Genomic DNA, 22,612 nt, shown 5'->3' with positions numbered 1-22,612 from the left:
GGCTCGATCCCATAATGCCAGGATCACGCCCTGAGCCGAAGGCAGACGCTTAACCGCTGTGCCACCCAGGCGCCCCTCTACCCACATTTTAAACCACTGACTGCCCTCCTTCCCTTTGTTTCAATCCTTCTCTTCTGTCCTTCTGCGTTTCTCCTCAAAGGCACGTGGGTCTCACACAAGGTTGAAGCCCCTACTGATGGCACTTCCCGGCCTCACTCTGCAGATCAAGAGATAACCAGAATGAATCCAACCTGTGTACAAACACACACTGCCTGCAATCCCAGGAACAAGGAGATAGGCCGGGGAGGTTGTGTCAAGTTCTCCAGCAAAGATGTATGCCTGACTGAAACTAAGAAGGGAACAAATGAGGTAAGAGGCAGGGGAGACAGCACCAACCAGTGTTGGAACCAGGAAAAAAAACTGGGAGCAACATAAAGGAGTGGCGAGGTTGGGTTTTTGTCAACAATCATTAATTGTATTCTGTCCAACAGCTTGTCGTGTTTGCCTTAGAATTAGTCTCTCAAGCTCAGAAAGATGATTTTAAAATGTATTTTTTAATTAGTATACAGATTGAGATATAAAATTACTTTTTTCTTTCTAATTTAAGGTTTTAAAATGTAAAACATGTCTAGAATGATAATTATTATTTATGTATTAAAGTAGGTTATAATAACAGACCCCTATAAAACTCAGTATTTGTTCTATAAGAACAAAAAAAAAAGGATTCAAAAAAAAGAAGAGAGAAGAAGGAAGAAAATAAGCCAGACTTAAAGTAAAAAATAGTTGTCGTGAACAAGCATTCAACTGGACTGAGCTTCCTAGTACCTAAGAATAAAAAAAAAAAAAAAAAAGCGATGTGTAATAAAATTCTTATTATCTGCTATATGGAAGTAAATAACTTTCAAGAGAAACAAACTTTGCCTGTGCTAATTTTATAACACAGGTTCCTACACCTTTTTTTTTTTAAACATGATTCCTTTTAGAATATCATAAAACCTATAACCCTTACCCTAAAAAATGCACAAATCTACATCACACAAATTTGACACGCAGTTTCAGAGGATTCGTGGACTGTCTCAAGCCTATCTCTGGAGCCTCTAGGAGTCCAAGGTCTACAGGTTAAGGATTCTTGTCATTGAAATTTGGGGGAAGGGCATCTTAAAAGTCATAGTGGATGATGACAACAGAAATTGCAAAAGCTGTATGTTTTTATATCTTTCTTATGTATGTTAGGAGGGTAATATTAAAGGACAATTCAGTGAAAGTCATTTTATGAGGAAGGTAAAATCATGAACTAGATAACGTTCAATCACAATATTTGTATGTGACCTTTTGGCCAGTACATTTGCTACCCTTTATTTCTCACGACGTAAGTGACTTCTAATCATTTAAGTGTTCTACAAAAGTACAGAATTTACAATACTCAGATGAGTACACCAGATAGCCACTGTTTATCATTCCCTTACTTTACTTTACAGTTTACTAACATGTGTGCCTACGCAAACAATGTTATTGGGTTCCCTTATTTGCAGACTTTAAAAAATAAAATCATACTACGTGCAATCTCTTGAAATTTTCTTTTCACTCGACATTATGCTTCCACAATTCATCCACGCTGCTGCATGCCATTCAATTAATCATTTTCACTACTGTATAATATTCCACTGAATAAATAAACCACAAATTATCCCTTCCTATTAATGGGCATTTGGAGTAACGCTAGTCTTTTGCTATTAGAAACTGAGCTGCGATCAACATTTTCTAGGAAAAAGGTTTTGCTCTGGAGATGGGGCAGGGAGGAACTCATAGGCCCATTATTAGTAGTAGCCTAGTTCATGGGCTAGCTGGTTAAATGGATGTTCATTATTCATTATGTTTTAAAATTTACCATAAGCTTGCATATATTATTTTGTAGTAATGAAACATGTTTTCAAAAAAATGTTTTTTTAAAGCCATTGATAAACTAGAATATTTTATAATATTAAATTTTTTGGGAAATGGGCAATTATGCTTTAAAAGCTATCAGGAGTTTCATTAAGCACCAAAATAATTATAAGTGAAAAGTCATCTGTTGGGATTCTTTGATCTGCACTAATTATCATGAAACTATTTTGCTTTCTACCACTTTACCAGGACCTACTAAATAAATCGCATGACTTTCCATTTTGTATAACTACTGCTTCCTTAAGTTAGGCTTTTGGTAAGAGCACAGAGTTCAAAATGATTCAGCAGCAAAATCAGTATCTGCCTGTTTTCCTATAAACTATTGCATAATACAGATACAAGATATTGAGTCACTTTTGTATTGCTTTTATCTGAAATACTGCTGTATTCACTGTATTATAACAGTTTAAAGCTAAACAGTGAATATTCTAACTGTAGTATACAATAGAAGATAGTCAAGGCTTACCTAACCCACTCCTCACCTGTCTTCTAGGAAAATACAAAGAGGACCATATATTGTGTTTTGTATATAAAACATTGCTGGAAGAGATAGATCTAAGTGCATTCTTTATTTTGTAAAACAGTACCACTATTATACCATAGAAAATAAGTACTAAATGTGTAGATGCAAAAAAAAATTAAAATTAAATAAATAAAAATAAAAATGTAGATGCAAAGTATATAATGAAGTATTGAAATATTCTTAAGGAGCTGTTAAATGACTGAGTTCAATCTTCCCACATGACCCCAAAACTTAGAAGTATAGCACCAAAGAGAAAAACTCATTAATTTTTCCAACAATTTTGGGAAGGCCAAACTAACCATGCTAAAAATGAACCCTCAACCTACTCTCGCTCAACCCCAACCACCAAATGCTAAATATCCCAACACACCAGAGGATGTTGAAAAGCTACCAACTTTGATGCCCTAAGAGGGTGAAACCTGAAACCAAACAGACATAGTCCTTAGGACCATGCATGCTCTATTCAGCTGGGTTCCAACTGCCTCTCTTGATTTTGCTTTCCCTGAGGGTCAAGATGGACCCAAGTCCCATGTGCAAAGCTCATTCATACGATATTCTTTCCTATGGCTCAGCCCAGCCTAACCTTCCCAGTGCAGAGTCCTAGAATGAAGCATGAAGTTCCTCGTTAAACTCTCTTCACCTCATGAATCACTATAATTACTTTATGAAACTGCTTTTTAGTGCCATCAATAATCCCAAGAAATGTGAATAGTTTTTACCTCTTTCTCATTACTCTAATCTTTTTTTAGCATTTGACACAAAAATCTCCTTCTTGACATTCTATCTTATTATTTTGAAAAATATGCTGTTTGTTTTTGTTCTACTTTCATGAATTCTTCACTGTTTCTTTCACTGGCTCTTCTTGATTAGTTAGGTTTTGCTTCAAAACAACTATTTAGTTAACTCATGAATCTAGAGGTGAGTGATTTGGGATGGACTCTGTTGATTTTAACTGGGCTTGACCATGAGTCTCCGGTCAGCTGGAAATTCAGCTGGGACAAATAAGGCCTCTCTTCACACAGTCTCTCATCCTCCAGGGGGTTTGCTTGGGTTTTTCTCATGGTACTTGCAGAAGTCCAAGAACAGTAAGAAAGCAAGTCCCAGGATGCAAGCACTTTTCGATCTCTGTTTTTGTCACATGTACTACTATTCCATTGGCTAAGCTGAGAGTTTGTGTGGGAGGGGACTTCCGAAGTGTGTGGAAGCAAGGAGGTGTGAACCAACGGGGCCATTACTGTAATCCATACACTGCACTTACCTAAAATATGGGCATTTCTTTTTTGTTTTTCTTTTCTTTTCTTTCTTTTTTTTTTTTTTTTGTTATCTTACGCAAATTTATTTCTTATATTCTGGAGGTCAGACGTCCAAAACGGGTCTCCCTGGGGTAAAAGCAAAGTGTCTGCAGGGCTGCACTGTTTTTTTTGGAGGCCCTAGGGGAGAATCTGCTTCTTGCCTTTCCAGCTTCTATTAACTGTACTCATTCTCTCTGCAGCTCATTGCCTTTTCCTCCATCTTCAAAGCCTTTGGAAACAGAGCTGAGACTTTCCCAGATTGCACTGGTACTGATTTTTCTTTTTTTTTTATTATAATAATATTTTTTTATTATGTTAGTCACCATACAGTACATCCCTGGTTTTTGATGTAAAGTTCGATGATTCATTAGTTGCGTGTAACACCCAGTGCACCATGTAATATGTGCCCTCCTTACTACCCATTGCCAGCCTAATCCATTCCCCCACCCCCTTCCCCTCTGAAGCCCTCAGTTTGTTTCTCACAGTCCATAGCCTCTCATGCTTCACTCCCCCCTCTGATTACTCCCCCTTTCTTTATCCCTTTCTTCTCCTACCGATCTTCCTAGTTCTTATGTTCCATAGATGAGAGAAATCATATGATAATTGTCTTTCTCTGCTTGACTTATAAAATATGGACATTCCTAAAGAGTTGATCTTTGGCCCTTTCTCCTATTTCTTAGACTCACTCTGTACGATTCTTATAATCCTTGTGAAGTCTACAATATTCTGCAATTCTTATTCTTGTGACATCTATAACACCTCTGTGTGAATGCCTTCAAAATTCAAAATTCCATCTTTATATCCATCATTTTATTGAGAAGAAATACAAAGTCATAGGAAGAATAAATTATGAATTCTTCCAATAAAGGTGAAAAAAACCTTCTTAGAAAAGAGTCTTACGAGCTGAACCCTGAAAGAAGTGTGATTTTTCCCAAACCAGGACTGATCCATGTATTTGTTTCTTCATTCATTCACTAAATAATAATTTTTTTAAGTGCATGCCACATGACAGTTTGTGCTACTCTTATGGCATTTATCAGCACCCGTCTTACGATAGCTAAGAAAAACAGTCCCTGACATCCAAGGGCTGGACTTATGCTACAAGTAGGCCTTGATGTTCTCCTGTTGAACATAACCTCACAGAACATCAACATCAGATGAGGCCACTCTGTGACCATGATGGAGCAAGTCCCACACAAGATCAGATCACTCTTAATCACATCTGAATACCCACAAAGACATGGATATTATCTAGCCACAAAAATGGCCAAACATCCCCTTATCTTGGCTAACACAAGTTACTGTTGTTTCTTTACCAGTTACAGCCTTACCTTGAACTCGTCTTCCCTCCTTCTCAACAAAATTTATTAAAATACCCAATCATACAGTTATCCCCACTAGGAAGTGACAGTAGTCAATCCAGACGACGCCTCGCTTCTTTCAACCCTCCCCAAAATTACACCCCCAAATTCTATAATGCATCCTTTCTAACATGCTCTTACTGAGATGGTCCATTGTTGTTGCCCATGCTGTGTTCTGCTTCCCCACACGGAGTAAGGGACCAGCACAGGTATATTCCTGGTGATCTTTGGCTGACAGGCACTGACATACATTCTTGGTTTATTTGTCTTACCTCCAGAGATTGTTAAAATTCTCTAGAGAAGAAGCACTGTCTTGTTCATTTTGATATCTCCCATTACACAAAAACAGTGCCTTTAATAAAGTAAATATACACGAAATGCTTACTGAATGGATACACGAATCTCATAGACTCTTATCTTTCTCAATAACTAGAAATGCTGAGGAGATTTTGGAGAAAGTGTCCTGAGTCCTACTTCATAGAAATAACGCAGGCACCCTCCAGAGATGACTTCCTAGAAGGGACTTTGCCAGCAGCACAATTCTGGGGCTTACAGCATGATGTCCCTCCTTAATGAGAATCGTGGTATGTCGTAATTGATTAATATTCAGATATAGAAGAAAAGATATATGTGAGATTGGAATAGCTTCAGAGTGACTTTAAATCTACCAACAATACCGGCCTTTCACAGGAACCATACGGGATTCTTTTAAATCATCTAAATCATGATGCCAATGTGGTATGCAACATTTGTGTTAATGGAAATATTTATTTTGATATAAGATTCCAAATGCCTTTCAAAATGGATACCTAATATAGTGATAGTATTTCTTGAATTACAAAAGTTCTTAGTTACAGCACTTCTTGAATTGCATTCTCATTTTACCCTTCAAAAGGCTCAAAATTCACGAAAAAATCTCTAAGTGAGAAATTTAGTCTGACTTTAAAGGCACTACAAAATATGCATACGAATAAAAAAGAAGACAAATAAAAACATTAAAGAATCTAACACTAAAATTAATTCAATTTTTAAATAGGAAAAAATCTAATTAAAAACTTTGCAGAAAAAAAATGACATCATGACAAAAAGATCATACACAAGGGACAGTCTGTAGGGCATCTGAAATTAGTTAAATAAGCATGAAGGTGTGTAACATAGATCACATGATCTACATTTGCATCTCTATAGTTCGGCAAAATTCTTCTTACATTGATCTTCAAAAAAATCCACATAAACTTATACAAAAGTTGCAGGCTTCAGGAAAACAGCCATAAGGAGGTCTAAAATACCATCTAAGCTATTACCAATCTGCATAACTACCTTCCCCCAGAAAAACTGGTCCAATCTTTCCAGTGCTAATAAGTTTTAAGAACCCCCATTAAAAATGGGAGTCAGAAAATGCTGCAGAGAAATTAGCAGCTAATTAGTAAGAAAACTAGTAAAAAGAACACATAATTATTGTGTTTGGTAATGTTTTAGAATATGACAGTGAAAATCTATTAATATTCAGTAAAGCATCAAACTTTCAGCATGCATAATCTGAAAAATATTTCATATACAAAATAATTTGAAATTATGTCTGTTAAGCATAAAAGCTAAAATTACAAGTCTGGCCCCACGACATTAATTTTGTAAATTGGGTTTTGGTTTTCTGTCCATTTAAAAGCTCAGGCCAATAATTCCTTTACTCTAAGTATAACCACAATATAGTTTAATATGTATGTATGTGATTTTTAAATACCATTTCAATAAGATTCACAATCTGTTTCTGGCTTGATATTCATTCTACATCATAGATAATATTCAAATCAATCTGTGACACCTAAGTATTTTTTCCCCAGCAGTGGATCAGAGCCACTAATTTCTGGGACCTGGAAACTATGCTATTATGACTATGAGTTTAATCAAAAATTAAGACATGAACAATTCATTGAGAAATGAATGCAAAATGCCCTATGCCTTTAGAGACTCATTAGATATTTCTGGTAGGTAAAAAAGCAACTCAGAATGGAACGGTTAAAAAAAAAAAAGTAGTTTTGTCAGCTGCTCTTTAAAAGATCTGAGATTTGTAGATAAGCAAACATTCATTTAATTATTCATTTACCCAAACAATATTTAGGAGTGCTTACTATGCATAGGCACCACACTAAGCTCTGGGGCCCAAGCTCTCTCCACCTCCCACACCCAGAGCTTAGTCTCTGATAATAGATAAGCAATGGTGATCAATGATGTTAAAGGCTCTAAGCATGAACACCTCATGTAGTCCAGGAAGTCCAGAAAGCCTTCAGGGAGGGGCGCCTATGTGGCTCAGTCAGTCAGTTAAGCGTCTGCCTTCGGCTCAGGTCATGATCCCAGGATCCTGGGATCAAGTTCTGCATCAGGCCCCCTGCTCTTTGGGGAGCCTGCTTCTCCCTCTCCCTCTCCCCATGCTTGTGCTCTCTCTCTCTCTGTCAAATAAATAAAAATATAAGGAAGAAAGAAAGAAAGAAAGAAAGAAAGAAAGAAAGAAAGAAAGAAAAGAAAGAAAGAAAGAAAGAAAGAAAAGAAAAGAAAAGAAAAGAAAAGAAAAGAAAAGAAAAGAAAAGAAAAAAGAAAAGGCAGGCTTCAGGGAGAGAGGAACAAACAGGGTGAGACTGAAAATGGGTGAGCATTGGTCAGGAAAAAAGGAGGGAGAGGTTTTTGCAGGCAGGACACCCTGCCCAAGTGAAGCCCAAGACCGCAGTGACGGAGAGTATGGAAAACAGATTAAAAGATGCGCAGCCTGTGAAACCCATTCCAGGGGAAAAATACTGTGAGCTGAGGCTAGACTGAAGACACACGAAGTATGCACTATTTAGACAGAAGTAAATGGAGAGCCATGCAACTCAATAATAGGTAACATTTATGAAGCCCTTACCGTACGTCAAGCTCTGCACAAAAAATCACATTTATGTCATATCATGACCCCACAAGATAGGTGTCATTCTTATTCCTATTTTACATATGAGAAACTGAGGCAGAGGGGTCAAATAATTTGCTCAAGTTCACACAGCTAAGCCATGACAGAGCCAGACTCAAATCTACATCATCTGGTCACACAGCCTGTGTTCTTAAACACATTTAAAAAAGGGAAATTAGCATTCTATTTTGATTAAAATTCTATGCCACTAACATTTTGACCTAGTTAAAATATACAGCAGAAGAAGCCAAAGATTGCTCTGATCTGTCTTTGTGACATCGTGGTATCTCATGGCAGTACTCTCTCATGGAGAGTTGGAAAGTCCAAAGGGAATTTTCTGAGTTGATAATCAGGCAGAGTTAATTGTTTGTTTTTCTCTTGGGAGCCTCGAGACCTAGTAGACAGGACATAATAGTTGCTTAACAAAAGTTAGCCCTACTTTATTGTATAGAAGGTTGTGTCTACTTTGGCAATGTTAGTTTGGTGAGATGTTTGACCTTTATTCATCAAAAAAAATACCAGGATGTATCTACAGAGGCAAACTAAACATTTAAATAAATTCACATGAATACAAACAAATTCAAAAAAACAATAGAATATTATTTCTTTCAAAAAACGAATCTGATTAAATTGGAATTTAGGCTCTAATCTTTAGGATTGAAGCACAGTAGCTTCTAAGTTAATTCACCCATATAAAAAATTTTTATAGTATTCATATCATTTATTTTTGTATATAAAATTTTTTCCATCATTAGTAATTTGTTGAAAACCTGAAAAAAAAATCAATACTGTTACTAGAGAAAGAGTTGCTTTTTTTGGTTGTTGTTCATACATCGTATGTCAATTATACTCAAAAAATATATATCTATATATGATGTCTTCATTTATTTGTGTATTAATAATAATTTTAATTTTTAAACTACATTGTTCACTAATAAGATTCAAAAGGTGGCTTCATTTTCCAGCTGAGAAAGAAGTCTACTGACATCTAGCTTGAAAATAACTAGGAACACTATGTACAACTTGGATTGGATAGTTATCAAATTCAACAGTACTGAAATCACCAAAAAAAAAAAAAAGAAAGAAAGAAAGAAATCACCAAATAGTGAAGCTCCAATTGTATTTTTTTTTTCTTCTTAGAGTTTATTTATTTATTTGACAGAGAGAGAGAGACAGCCAGCGAGAGAGGGAACACAGGCAGGGGGAGTGGGAGAGGAAGAAGCAGGCTCCCAGTGGAGGAGCCGGATGTGGGGCTCCATCCCAGGACCCTGGGATCATGCCCTGAGCCGAAGGCAGACGCTTAAGGACTGAGCCACCCAGGCACCCTTCCAATTGTATTTTAAAATGGTGGGGTAAAAGAATTCTCTTCCTGAGCATATACCACTTTATTTCTCAATGTTACTTTCTTCAAGACAGACAATGGCAATGACCTAAATTAGATAAAATTTTGATAGAACTCTAGTTTGACACATTAAAGAGGAGCACAATTAGGAAAATATGCCCTAAACAGATGGGGAGAAATTCCATTACCTTTATACATCATAAAATTCTAACACTTTTATTTCATAGCATAAACTACCAACAAAATTACAAGGTACAAATATTTTTTTTTTTCAAAGCAGCTCACAAATGGTGAATAGGAGAGGAACTGGAAATAATCTGCCTTTATATGGCAATTGAAAGGAGGAGAAAAGCTCTCCACTGAAGGCTTCTGTAGTTTAATTTGGTATAAAGTATGTGAGTACCACATAAAGCACACTTAGACAATTAGGCGATTTAAACCCTTTGTAGATAAATGATTTGCTACATGTAAATTGTACAATTGCTGACCATTTTGCTTTCCATCACTATATTTTTTACAGTAAAAACATGGAATTTAAAGCCATTGTTCTTGGCTCCAAGATTTAGATGTAATTTCCATACCATTATTTTCTGGGTGAACTTTATCTCTAAAAACACTGTGAATAAAAAATGTAAACAGATGGAATACTACTCAGCCATCAAAAAAATGAAATCTTGCCATTTGCAGTGACATGGATGGAACTAGAGGGTGTTATACTAAGCGAGATAAGTCAATCAAAAAAAGACAATAATCATATGATCTCACTGATATGTGGAATTTAAGAAACAAAACAGAGGATCATAGGGGAAGAGAGTGAAAAAATAAAACAAGATGAAAGCAGAGAGGGAGACAAACCATAAGAGACTCTTAATCATAGGAAACAAACAGGGTTGCTGGAAGGGAGAGGGTTGGAAGGATAGGGTAACAGGGTGATGGGCATTAAGGAGGGCACGTGATGTAATGTGCACTGGGTGTTATATAAGACCGATGAATCACTGACCTCTACCTCTGAAACCAATAATACATTATACGTTAATTGAATTTAAATAAAAACAAATAATTTTTTTAAAAAGAAAAAATATAAATGGTGTTCTGAGTAATCAGACTCTAAGAGCAAGGGTTTTGAGAAATTCTATGTTGAAGATGTTGAAGCACTTATGTATGAAAGGACCTAGGAGTTCCAACTGAAGTTAAGGTGAATATAGTAATTTTTCCTAGAGATGAAATAAGTCACTAAGAATGGCTTTATTATATCACTTAATGCAAGATATTCAGAAAAGGTATTTCAAGGTGGAGTAACAATCTAGTATTAAATTGGTTTATCTTTTAACAATAGCGTAGTTCTTTTTTTAACATCTCTACTTCTTAGTATTAAAAAAACAAACAAAAACGCTAAAACCTTCAACTGATTGCCCTGACACTGGTAACTCCAGAAGTATGTGCATTGTTTCCTTATTTCAGCAAGCCAAGAATAAAGATGCAAACAGATAAATACTAACATGCATTGCATTAAACTAGTCTACTTAGGAATTAGATGGCCCAGTTTTCAGTGGTTTCCCACTGCCTCCCGTCTCACACATGTAAGTATAAACAATAATCTGTAATACTATATACTGAGCTCATTGTAAAATAAATTACATTAACTTCCACAGTATTTGAAAGGAAAAAATGAAGTATAACATTGAAACACTCAATGACGAAGGATATTAAAAGACATCTTTTGTCATTCCCCGGGTACTAAGGCACTGTGTGGGCCACTTGGGCACCCTCACTCAGAAGACTGTTAACTGCTTCCCTGTTAAGTTTAAATCACTATCACTTGAAATGGACTTGAATTCTAGAGGCTGCAGCTACCTGCACGGAAAGTACTGAAGGAATTTAGCCACTTGGTGGCAAGAACTCTCATTAATAACCTCTGTTCATAGATGAAGGCCATGGGGGACACTTAAGCAAAAAGAAATGGCCCACGTTGACCAAGAGGCACAGTAGCAACATCTTCTGGGCATGAAGCTCTTTTTCCAGTGCATGTGAAGGTCCCAAGGGGAGCCTACTATAGGCCAGTAGTGACACATAGGAATACTGCTGAGAACCAATTCCAAGAGAAAAAAGGTCAGGAGTTAGGTGCAGAAAACAAAAAGTATTCTTGGTTACAGATAGCCCATGAGAATTAAAAAAATAGCTATGATATTTCAGTAGTCTTACTTTGTGTCTGTTAGGCAAATATAATCTAAATAAGCAAAGGACACTGCTTCAGCCTGTTACCCAGAATGTTATCACTTCTGAATTGTCTTATTTCAGTTTACTTGTTTTCTTCAGCATTTACTTCTCTGTCAAGGATGAATGTAGCTAAACCACTACATATGAAACATTAAGAGCTCATGTTCCCAGACCATCAGGGAACCCAAAGATCCACATGACCCCAGGGACATTAGAGATGAGCAAACAGAGGTCCTAAGCAGTTATATAAATTGAGTACATTTAAAATTAGTAGACTATGGTTTTCAGAGTATAGGTCTTTCACCTCTTTAAGTTTATTCCTAGATATTTTATTGTTTTTGGTGTAATTGTAAATGGGATTGTTTTCTTAATTTCATTTTCTGCTGTTTCACTATGAGCATATAGGAATTCAACAGATTTCTGTACTTTGATTTTGTATCCTGAGACTTACTGAATTCATTTATCAGTTCTAGTAGGTTTTTTTGGTGGACTCTTTAGGGTTTTCTGTATATAGTATCATGTCATCTGCAAATATAAAACTATAAAACACTGATGAAAGAAATTCAAGATGATGTAAAGAAATGAAAAGACATTCCATGCTCATGGGTTAGAAGAACAAATATTGATAAGAAATCTATACTACCCACAGCAATCTACGCATTCAATGTGATCTGTATCAAAATACCACAGCATTTTTCACAGAGCTAGAACAAGGAACCCTAAAATTTGTATGGAATCAAAAAAGACCTCAAATAGCCAAAGCAATCTTGAAAAAGAAAAACAAAACTAGAGGTACCACAATTCCAGATTTCAAATTCTATTACAAAGCGGTAGTAATTAAAACAGTATGGTACTGACATAAAGACAGACACATAAATCAATGGAATAGAACAGAAAACCCAAAATAAACCCACATTTTTTAAAGATTTTATTTATTTACTGACATAAAAACAGACACATAAATCAATGGAATAGAACAGAAAACCCAAAATAAACCCACATTTATTTTTTTTTTTTAGGATTTTATTTATTTATTTGACAGAGAGCAAGAGAGAGCATAAGCAGGGGAAGAAGCACAGGGAGAGGGAGAAGCAGGCTCCCTGCTGAGCAGAGAGCCCAACGTGGAGTTCGATCCCAGGACCCTGGGATCATGACCTGAGCTAAAGGCAGATGCTTAACTGACTGAGCCACCCAGGCACCCCTAAACCCACAGTTATATGGTCAATTAATCTTCAACAAAGGAGGAATGAGTATACAATGGGAAAAAGACAGTCTCTTCAACAAATAGTGTTGAGAAAACTGGACGGCAACATCTAAAACAATGAAACTGGACCACTTTCTATCATCATACAGAAAAATAAACTCAAAATGGATTAAAGACCTAAATGTGAGACTTTTGAAACCATAAAAATCCTGGAAGAGAGCACAGGCAGTAATCTCTCTGACACTGGCCCTAACAACATTTTTCTAGCTACGTTTCCCAAAGCAAGGTAAATAAAAGCAAAACTAACCTATTGGGACTACACCAAAATAACAAGTTTCTGCACAGTGAAGGAAATAATCAACACAACTAAAAGGAAACCTACTGAATGGGAGAAGATATTTGAAAATGACATATGTGATAAAGGGTTAGTATTAAAAATATATAAAGAACTGATACAACTCAATACCCCAAAAAACAAATAATACAATTAAAAAATGGGCAGAAGATATGAACAGACATTTCTACAATGAAGACATCCAGACAGCCAACAGACACATGAAAAGATGCTCAACATCACTCATCACCAGGGAAATGCAAGTCAAAACTACAATGAGATATCACTTCACACCTGTCAAAATGGCTAAAACCAAAAATACAAGAAACAACAAGTGTTGGTGAGAATGTGGAGAAAAAGGAACCCTCTTGCACTGTTGGTGGGAAGGCAAACTGGTGAAGCCACTTCCTCAAACAATTAAAAATAAAACTATCCTATAATCCAGTAATCACACTACTGTGTATTTACCAAAAAATATACAAAAACACTTAATTCAAAGCGATACATGCATCCCTATATTTATTGCAGCATTATTTACCATACCCAAAATATGGAAGCAGCCCAAGTGTCCATCGGTAGATGAATGGTTAAAGATGTGATAGATACATAGATAGATACTTACATAGATATGTACAGATATATAATGGAATATTATACACCCATAAAAAGAATGAAACCTTGCCATTTGCAACATGAATAGAACAAGAGAGTATAAAGCTGAGGGAAATCAGTAAGTCCGAGAAAGACAAATACCATATGATCTCACTCATATGTGAAATTTAAGAAACAAAACAAATAAGAAAGGGGGAAAAAAGAGAGAGAGAGAAGCCAACAAACAGATTCTTCACTAATGACTAGAACAAACTGTAGTTACCAGAGGAGATGAGGGTGGAGGATGGGGAAAATAGGGGATGGGGATTAAAGAGTACACTTACGATGAATAAAAAATAGAATGATAAAAAATATTAGTAGATATGAGTTCAAGACTCTAGTTATTAATATTCTAGTATTCATTCATACAGTATGCATATGTTGCACTGAATATAAAACATCTATAATACCATATCTTACCATACCATACCTGTAAATCATATAGTAGTAAAAACATAAATGCACATAAGTAAGCATTCAATGACTATGGTATTTCCTATAGATTACCACAGAAAACAAATGTTTACGCAGATGATTTTCTCATTTGAGAACAATTCCATTCATCAAAAGTCTAGATTTCAATTTATTTCTATTTGGGTATAAAATAAGACCCTTCTTAACATGTATAGGTTCCTGGTGTTGGGAAGAATCTCAAAAATTACCAAACCTCCTTCTGTATTTGTATTTGACTTTAGAAAGCAGCAATACTGTCCCAATGGCACCTCCTTGCCATTTTATTCCCTGGGCTAGTAAAGTATGCCACAGCTCTCATAAAAAGGAGAACCATATGAGAAAATGAGTGAATCCCCAGTGGTTCATTCCTCTACTAAGGATCCATTCTATGAAATGAGTCTTGAGAGACATTCCCGGTCTGGAACCAGGCAGGGACAAGTTAGGGCCAGTAACAGTTCCCACTTGCTTCTCAACCCAGCAAACCTTTTACCTACTTTATATTCAACCACCACTAGTATAACCTCCCTCCTCCCCCACTCACCACACCACTACTGTGCCTGGCACTTGCATGGTTGGATGGATGGATGGATGGATGGATGGATGCATGGATGGGTGGATGGATGCATGGATGGATGGATGGATGGATGGATGGATGCATGGATGGATGGATGCATGGATGCATGGATGGGTGGGTGGATGAGTCTATGGATGAATGAGTGGTGAAGTATATAAAATATTCCTCTGTGGGTCCATCATAATTCATAGGATTTTTTCAAATATCAGAGTAGTCTTTATTGCCTCCTCTGAGGAAATACTGCCATTACACTTTACTTGTTAAAACTTACTAAATATCTGTAGCTGGCCAGTTTCTAATCGTTATAAAAGCTCCAAGCTATCACAATTTGGGTAGCATAAGTCCATATCTGGTACTCAAAGAAAAAAGTCTAGTCATGATTTCACTGGGAAAAAATAGTGAAAAATTAGCATCTTCTAAACGTTACCCTCTATGTTAGTTGGCCCTGTGTGTGCCTAGGAGAATGAAAAAGGATTAAAATTAGAGTTAGGGTTGGGGGTTGATGCTTCAAAAGTTTTAAGAGAGAGAGAGAGAGAGCTGAACTTCAGATTTGAAAGTGTGATTTTAAGGAAGATCTGTGATACACCTGCAAATGAAATGCAGTTCCGTTATTAAAGTGAGTTATGACTTATTTTACAGCCAAAGAAAAGGTCGGGTGTTAAATGCATCACTTGTTTACACTGATGAAGATGCACCCAGGGCCCGTGGGTATAGGTATTGTAATAGAAGTTATTTCCACAACAATTACCTGACAGTTTCCCTTTCACTTAGCTGGAGAGGTGTGTTTCAATTAGAAGGTTCTTGCCAGTACTTCCTCATACTTTCTGGGCAGCTCTTTGGAAATTAGGGGGTTGCAGATAGGTAAGAAGGAAAACTCGACACCCGCCCTCAGAGAGTTGAGAAACAAAGTGTGGGTTTGTACTACTCACGGTTCTGCCTGCAGGCTCCTGTCCTCAGCCACGTAGTTAGAAGGAATATAGCCCTGTAGCGGCTGGCCAGAGCTACCTCCCCTTTTCTCCAAGTGCCTGGCGAACCACCAGCCTTCTCGGGAAGTGTCCAGGACTTGGAGCTTGTCACCCGCGCGGAAGCTCAGGTCCTCTGCAGTCCGAGCCTGGTAATCAAACAGAGCCACGAAGTAGTGGCCATGGCTTCTCCTGGGCTCCTGACTCTGCAGCTGGGGAGGATCCGGGGAGCAGCGGGCCCCTGGGTTCTCAATCACCACCACCGGCTTGTCGGCCTCCTGGAACAAGCAGGGGAGACAGGGCCGCAAGAAAGCCCGCAACCTCAGACAGACGTTGCCCATGGTGCTCTGGTAGGGAGGAGGGGAGAGGGGCTTCTCCCTCTCCCCTCGGTCTCTGCAGATCCACTTTCTCTTCTTCCACCAGGCAACGTGGAAGTCAGCACCAATTCCCTTGGCTTCAGAGAGTGTGCAAAGCCCTGTTTCACAACAACGGGCAGACCTGCCCACAGTGATCCCCGCTTGGGGACACACGCCTGCTTGCTTTCTGTGGCCGGAGCTGCTACCCCAAAGCAAAACCGAGTGGGAGCTGGGAGGCTGCCCGGGGGAAGATGTCCTTTCTTCTTGTCTGCTTAGGAATCCCACAGCAAAATTAAAATTAAGAGGGCTTCATTCAGACAAACGTCTGAGAACAGAAGAGTCATCTTGCTTTATGTCCCGAGGAAAAGTTCCTAAGAGAAAGAGGTGAACTGCAGGTAAGATGCCACCTTGCCTCTGCCAGGAGCTCTCTCCCTGCTTCCAGTCCGTCTCTGTGGTCTGGCCTGTCCTGACCCCCACCGCTCTTTCCTTTTTGCTAATGATTAACCAACCAGCTGAGCCTACTGCCTTTACCATCCTGAGCTATGAGCAGACTGTAATAAATTCTCCTTACTTCCTGGTTTCCTTTTGTCTGTGATTTAAGAGATTCCCGTCCTCTCTACCTCTCCCTTCCCACACCCAAGAGAGACCAGCGCCCTCACCAGGAAGTCAAACTCTTAAAACAGCTGCCAAAGTCCATGCTACTGGACAAACAGGCTAGCCCAGGGAGATAGTCTTGCTATGTTCCCAGCACAGATTTCTTCCCCTCATGAAGATGAGTAGGATTATTTTGCCACCACTAGGGGAAATTAAAAGGATAATCAAAGTGTCTAGTATTTGTTACTGGACAAATGGCAACTGGGAAAGAACTACTTAGTTCCTACCTTTTTTCATCACTATGAATAGATTTTTAATAGCTTCACAATATATTTACAGTCTGGAAAAATACGAGAGCAGCTGACTAAAATGCTGAGAACCTGTAACACGGCTTTTTCCCACAGAGACATTTAATTTCCCATCTCTCATGTACTATTTCTGAAACACACACACACACAGACTACGGCACCAGTAGAGAGAAGGAGTAGAAGCGCTGCCTGTGTGCCGCTGTTGGGAATCCTTCTGTTCAACTTTGGCTCCAGGTCTACAGGAATTCTGACTGACTTCATCGGTAGGACCTCAGGAGCGAATGAGGCTGAGCAGACAGCCACCCTGACGGGCAGTGGGGTTTGCTCTGCTTCCTCTTGTTTGAAACAGCTGACTCACAAATGTGTGGTCTGGATCCCAAGAACAACCAGGCAGAGAATGTGGACAGATCAACACTCTGCCACTTCCACTAGTGGAGACCACTCTCAACTCGTTTATCATGTGTCACTTGTTTTTGTATAAGACGTTTAATAAAAATCTCCACTCTAAAAAACAACCTCTCTATATGTTGCTGGAGGCTTGACCTGGGTGACCAAGCCTCAGCACACTCTCAAAATTCCTGTTCTTTGACAAACAGTAAGGCATTTTTAATAATCAGAATAATCAAATTCAAGGAAAAGGAAAAAGCAAAAAACCCCAATAACCAGAGAACCATGGCCATGGCTTCGGCCCCATCTGCTCTTACCTGGTACTAAAATCAGTCATTCACGGTGGACAGATAACCTGGCTAGAACAAGACCTCATGTCAAATTCCCAGGTTTTTCCAACTGACTTCAGAGTTAGAGTAGAAGTACCACTTTAGTAGGAAAAGAAAAGCCAAGAGACGAGCCAGTTTTGTTTGTCTGTCTGTGACATGGGACCGAAAATATAATTCTATATATAAGAGAAAATGGCAATTATATAATATTGAGAAGCCATAAGAATATTTTGTTTCAGACACAATATTAATTGTAAAAGTATGGGATTCTATTAACGCCCTCACATAGAGGCACAGGATGCTAGTCTTTCCAGAGACATCTATAGGATCTAAAAATGAAATGAGATTTGGAAGCAGCTAGAGAGAGGTATTCAAAACCAATTTGCAAGTGGAGTTTGAGACTTCAAGAATCCGAAGATTTTAAATTCAGATATGCCTCCATTAAGGTTATGACAAGGCATTCTGGAAAAAGACAAAGTGGCAGCCGTGCACAGCACAGTCACTGAGCTAATGAATGAAATTGAAAAAGTGGGTGACCATCCGAAGGTGTCAGGCGAGCAATGGTCTGAGAAGGCTGAGCCATGGGATGGGGAGAGAAAGGGCTTCTTTGTGTCAACAGTACCAGAACTCTGCAGTCACCCAAGCTTGAAGCCTTAAAGTCATCCTTTACTCTCCCCCTGGTTTCTCAGAGCTAATCAATCACTTAATTCTGCTCAGTCTTCCTTTTCATTTATTCCACAAATTTTTTTATTCCTTCTGAATGACAGCTGGGTACTGGACAAAAAAATAAATAAAATAAAATATTCTTCCTTAGATTATTCCAGAGGTGTCCTAAGCAGTCTCCCTTCCTCCAGCTTATCCCTTACTTCTGATGCACCTTGCATACCACTATCAGAGCAATGTTTACAATAGTAGTAATGATATGAGTGCTGGTAAAGGGTAGCCATCAGGTATGGAGAGCTTTCTATGTGCCAGGCCCTGTGCTAAGAATGTTACAAATGGTATTCACTTAATTCTCAGAAAATAAAAACAATAATACCTATGAGGAAGGCAGGGTTTTTGTTTGTTTGTTTTCAACTTTAAAGAAGAAGTAACCCAGGCTTCGGGAGGTTAAGTAACTTGTCCAAGTTCACACAGCCACCAAGTGGCTGAACCATGAGTAACACCCTGGTCTCAATCTGTCTCCAAAGCCTGAGATTGTTAACTTCTCAGTTTTGATGACTCTAAAGAGAAGCTAATGTCATTCTTCTGTGTAAAATCCTTCAGGACAATCCAGCATGTCTGGAGTCAAACCCAAATTCCTTATCAGGACACATAAGGCCCTGCTAACCTCTCTGACCTCATGGCCCTTCCCTGTTGCACACACACTGTCATGCAGGTTCCCCAAGCAACTAGTGCCCCTGAAGCCCGCGTTCCTGCACCTTTTTTCCCCCTCCCCTCCCCGCCCCTCACCCAACCCCGTGACTTCTTTGTGATTTTTCCAGGCTGCGTTCAATTGATACTTCCTCTGCATAACAGATCAGAGGTCTCTACTCTGTGCACCCCTAAAACCTGACACACTACTTCTACTTGGTCACCTGCTGAATGCAACTTGGTTCTCTTACTTGTTTGCTTTCCCCACAAGAATCAGATTTTCTTCTCCATAAGTATTGAGGAAGGGAGGGAGGAAGGAAGCAAGCAAGCAAGCAGGGAGGGAAGGAGGGACGGAGGGAGGAAGAGGGGCTCCTGGGTGGCTCAGAATGTTAAGCGTCTGACTTGATTTCAGCTCAGGTCATGATCTCAGGGTTGTGAGACCAAGCTCGGTCTGAGTCAGGCTCCTGCTTAAGGAGTGTCTCTCCTCCCTCTGCCCCTCCCCCACCTCTCTCTCTCTGGAAAAAAAGAAAGAACACAGAAGGCAGAGTGGGAAGGAAGAAGGGAGAGAGGGAGGGGAAGGGAAGGGAAAGGGAGAAGGGAAGGGAAGGAAAGGGAAAAACAGAAGAAGAGACAGGAGGAAGGAAGGAAGGAAGGAAGGAAGGAAGGAAGGAAGGAAGGAAGGAAGGGGCGAGCTTCACGGGGTGACAGAAACACTATGCAAGTCACTCACATTTGAGAGCAAGAATTCTGTAGTGTGAGAAGTCCTGGGAGCACAGTGAGGGAGACCTTCTGTCCTCTGCCTCTAACCCTCTTTCCTCTCTTACGGTTTCCTGAATGTCGGATCCCTTTGCCAGCCTCCTAGACGAGTTTTCCGGCTTGCAGCCAATCTCCCTCCCATCCTTGGATGGAGCAAACTGACACCACGTTAATCTTATTAAATCATTCTCCTGCACAATAACCTCCATCAGATCCCCACTGCCTGGAAGATATGGCTTGGACTTTGAGGCTAGAGAGTTTGTACTCTACAGTTTGTCAGCTGTGCCCTTTCCACACCCTCCTTCCATTCAGGCCTTCGGTAGCCCTGGCACTCAGCCACATTGCTATGCTGTGTCTTCTAATGTGCTCTGTCCCTTCCCACCTCTGATCGCACCTCCTGTGCTTCGTATTCTCTCCCTTCCCAACAGACTCCTGCCTGCACTTTGAGATCCGAATGAAAGTCCCACACTTTGTCTGGGCCTTCTTTATCCCTTTCTGACAAACTAATTTTTCCCTCTTGAGTTTTTCTAGCTTATGCAACCCCCACACCCAGCACATCCACAACATGAAATGAATTTAACCATGCTCCTGTATCCTATTTGCTGAACACTGCAACAGAAAATCCCACAGCTATTCAGCTTGATACCAAGACAAATTAATGATCTCCAACTCCTGCTAAGCCCTTAGCATAGTTCCACATTCTTTTATATGCTAGTCCGGTCAGCTGCTGTTCCCTTCATTTTCTCGTAACACTATGGCAAATTTGTCCACCACTCTCCTCAGCGTCTCTGTGGGTATCCTCTTTCTCCAGTGATGACCCTGCTGCAGACATTCACAGAAATTCCCAGTCTATCCAACATTAACCAATTCAATTTCCTGTTCTTGCATCAAAAAAATATATCTAAATCAGTAAATCCTTGTACTTTCTTTCCTTTGGGGACAGAAACTTCTACTTCTCTACCCAATACCCAGTTTCTTCTTCCTTACTAACAGAACCTTACTTTTATAGAAGCAAAATCCAGAGATACATTTCTCAGCCCTCCTTACAGGTAGAAGGGCCAGTAAAAAAGTAAGCAGAAGTCCTTAGGTGGGGTTTTAGGACAGTGCCTTAAAGGAGCTGGACTTAGCTGGGAGGTCAATTCTTTTTTCCTTTCCTCTTTTCTTTTTCTGCTTCCCTGGGACTCAGTTGAGATGGCTAGACCTCCAGCAGACATCTTAGACCATAAGGTGACCTTAAAAATGTAAAGAGCAAAAGATAAAAAGGAACTTGTGTCTGAGGAGTACCTACCTTCAGATTTGTTTGCAATATGGGAAACAAATTATCTGCTCTCTACGTGAGGTATAATTATTTTGACTTTTTATTATATGTACCTAAGACTAATTCTAACTGATACGCCTTCAGTGATAGAAAAGGTGGTTACATCTCACGTCTCGTGCTCTTGGTATTATTCCTCTGTAGGATCTGACTCCATCAATTAGCTCTCCTCTTGCCTTTCTTGGTAGGTGCCTTCCTCAAAGCCTATAATTAAGCTTAAGTCTCTCGAGCATTAAAAAGAGAAGAACAAAAGAAAAAAGAAAGGGAAAAAAGGAGAAAAAAAGAAAACGAATGTTAAATCCTTTATCCCACTGTAGGTGCCACTCTGCCTCTCTTCTTTCTTCAGCCACATTTCTCAGAGAAATAGTGAATGTTTCCTCTTTCCCATTTTTCTCTTCCTTTCCCACTCAGAGACTGCAATCTGGCTTCACCTCATGCCACATCAATGAACTTGGTCACTTGATGTCACCGGTATTTTGCCATTTGTCAAATCAAATCACTCCTTTCCAACCTCATTCCATTTGACCACTCTTCACTGACAAAGATGGTTGTGTTAAGCCTCTTACAATGTTGTCTTCTTGATTTTCTCCTTTATTTGCAATTCTTCTCAGTAACTTGCCAGTTGGGTCTTCCTCCACCTATCCCTCAGAGTGAATGTTAACTGGGTACCTTGGCTAGAACCCTTCACTGGGTATACACACTATTGGGTGGCCCCACCCTCTGCATCTATGGCTTCAATTACTGATAACTTTCAAACCTCCACCTCCATCCCAACCTTATCTGTTGAGATATCAAACTATATAGTCATGGTCTATATAGAATGTCCAACAAATTGTGCCAGACCAATTGGACATGCACCTCGATTTCAAATTTAACAGATCCAAAATAACCTTCATTATGATTCTCTTAAAACCTTTTTTTTTAAATGATTTTATTTATCCAATTGACAGAGAGGGAGAGAGCCCAAGCAGGGGGAGCTACAGGCAGAGAGAGGGAGAAGCAGGCTCCCCACTGATCAGGGAGCCCAACATGGGGCTCGATCCCAGGACCCTGAGATCGTGACCCGAGCCAAAGGCAGACGCTTAACTGACTAAGCCACCCAGGCGCCCCAAAACCTTTCATTTTTACGTATTCTCTGCCTCAGTCAAAATCATGTCAAATTAGTACCTTAAGAAGGACCCTAACCTTCTCTTTCTTCATTATCCCCCTAGCTGATCAATGAACAAATCCTGAGAATTCAAACTGTCTAACATCTGCTTTCATTATTGACTTCCTCTCCATCCCACCGATACTGACTTAACTTAAAACATCTTTGGTTCTCTCTGACTCTCTAATAATCTTCCTCTTTCCAATCTTATGCTCCCCCATCCATTCTCCACTGTAGAAAGAGTGATCTTGCTAGAGTATAAAGCTGTTCGT

At 39.1% G+C, this 22,612-nt stretch overlaps 1 protein-coding gene across 2 annotated transcripts in view; it reads right to left on the bottom strand.

Moving 5' to 3' along the window:
- The window catches only part of FRK (fyn related Src family tyrosine kinase), a 137,841-nt gene that overhangs the window by 82,031 nt on the left and 33,198 nt on the right, over nt 1-22,612 (bottom strand). Inside the window, exon 2 of one of the 2 annotated variants that reach the window (XM_044380340.3) lies at nt 15,763-16,522. In XM_044380340.3, the coding sequence (XP_044236275.1) occupies nt 15,763-16,136 (374 nt within the window). In that variant the 5' untranslated portion in view covers nt 16,137-16,522. Of the gene's footprint in view, nt 1-15,762; nt 17,074-22,612 lie in introns of those variants that run through there. The other variant, XM_026489246.4, reaches the window with a different exon arrangement.

Source organism: Ursus arctos, unplaced genomic scaffold (genome assembly GCF_023065955.2).
Source record: "Ursus arctos isolate Adak ecotype North America unplaced genomic scaffold, UrsArc2.0 scaffold_13, whole genome shotgun sequence".
In the NCBI taxonomy this organism is placed as follows: domain Eukaryota; kingdom Metazoa; phylum Chordata; class Mammalia; order Carnivora; family Ursidae; genus Ursus; species Ursus arctos.
Note: the sequence above shows the minus strand (reverse complement) of the source record. Positions and strands in the feature narration are given on the sequence as shown.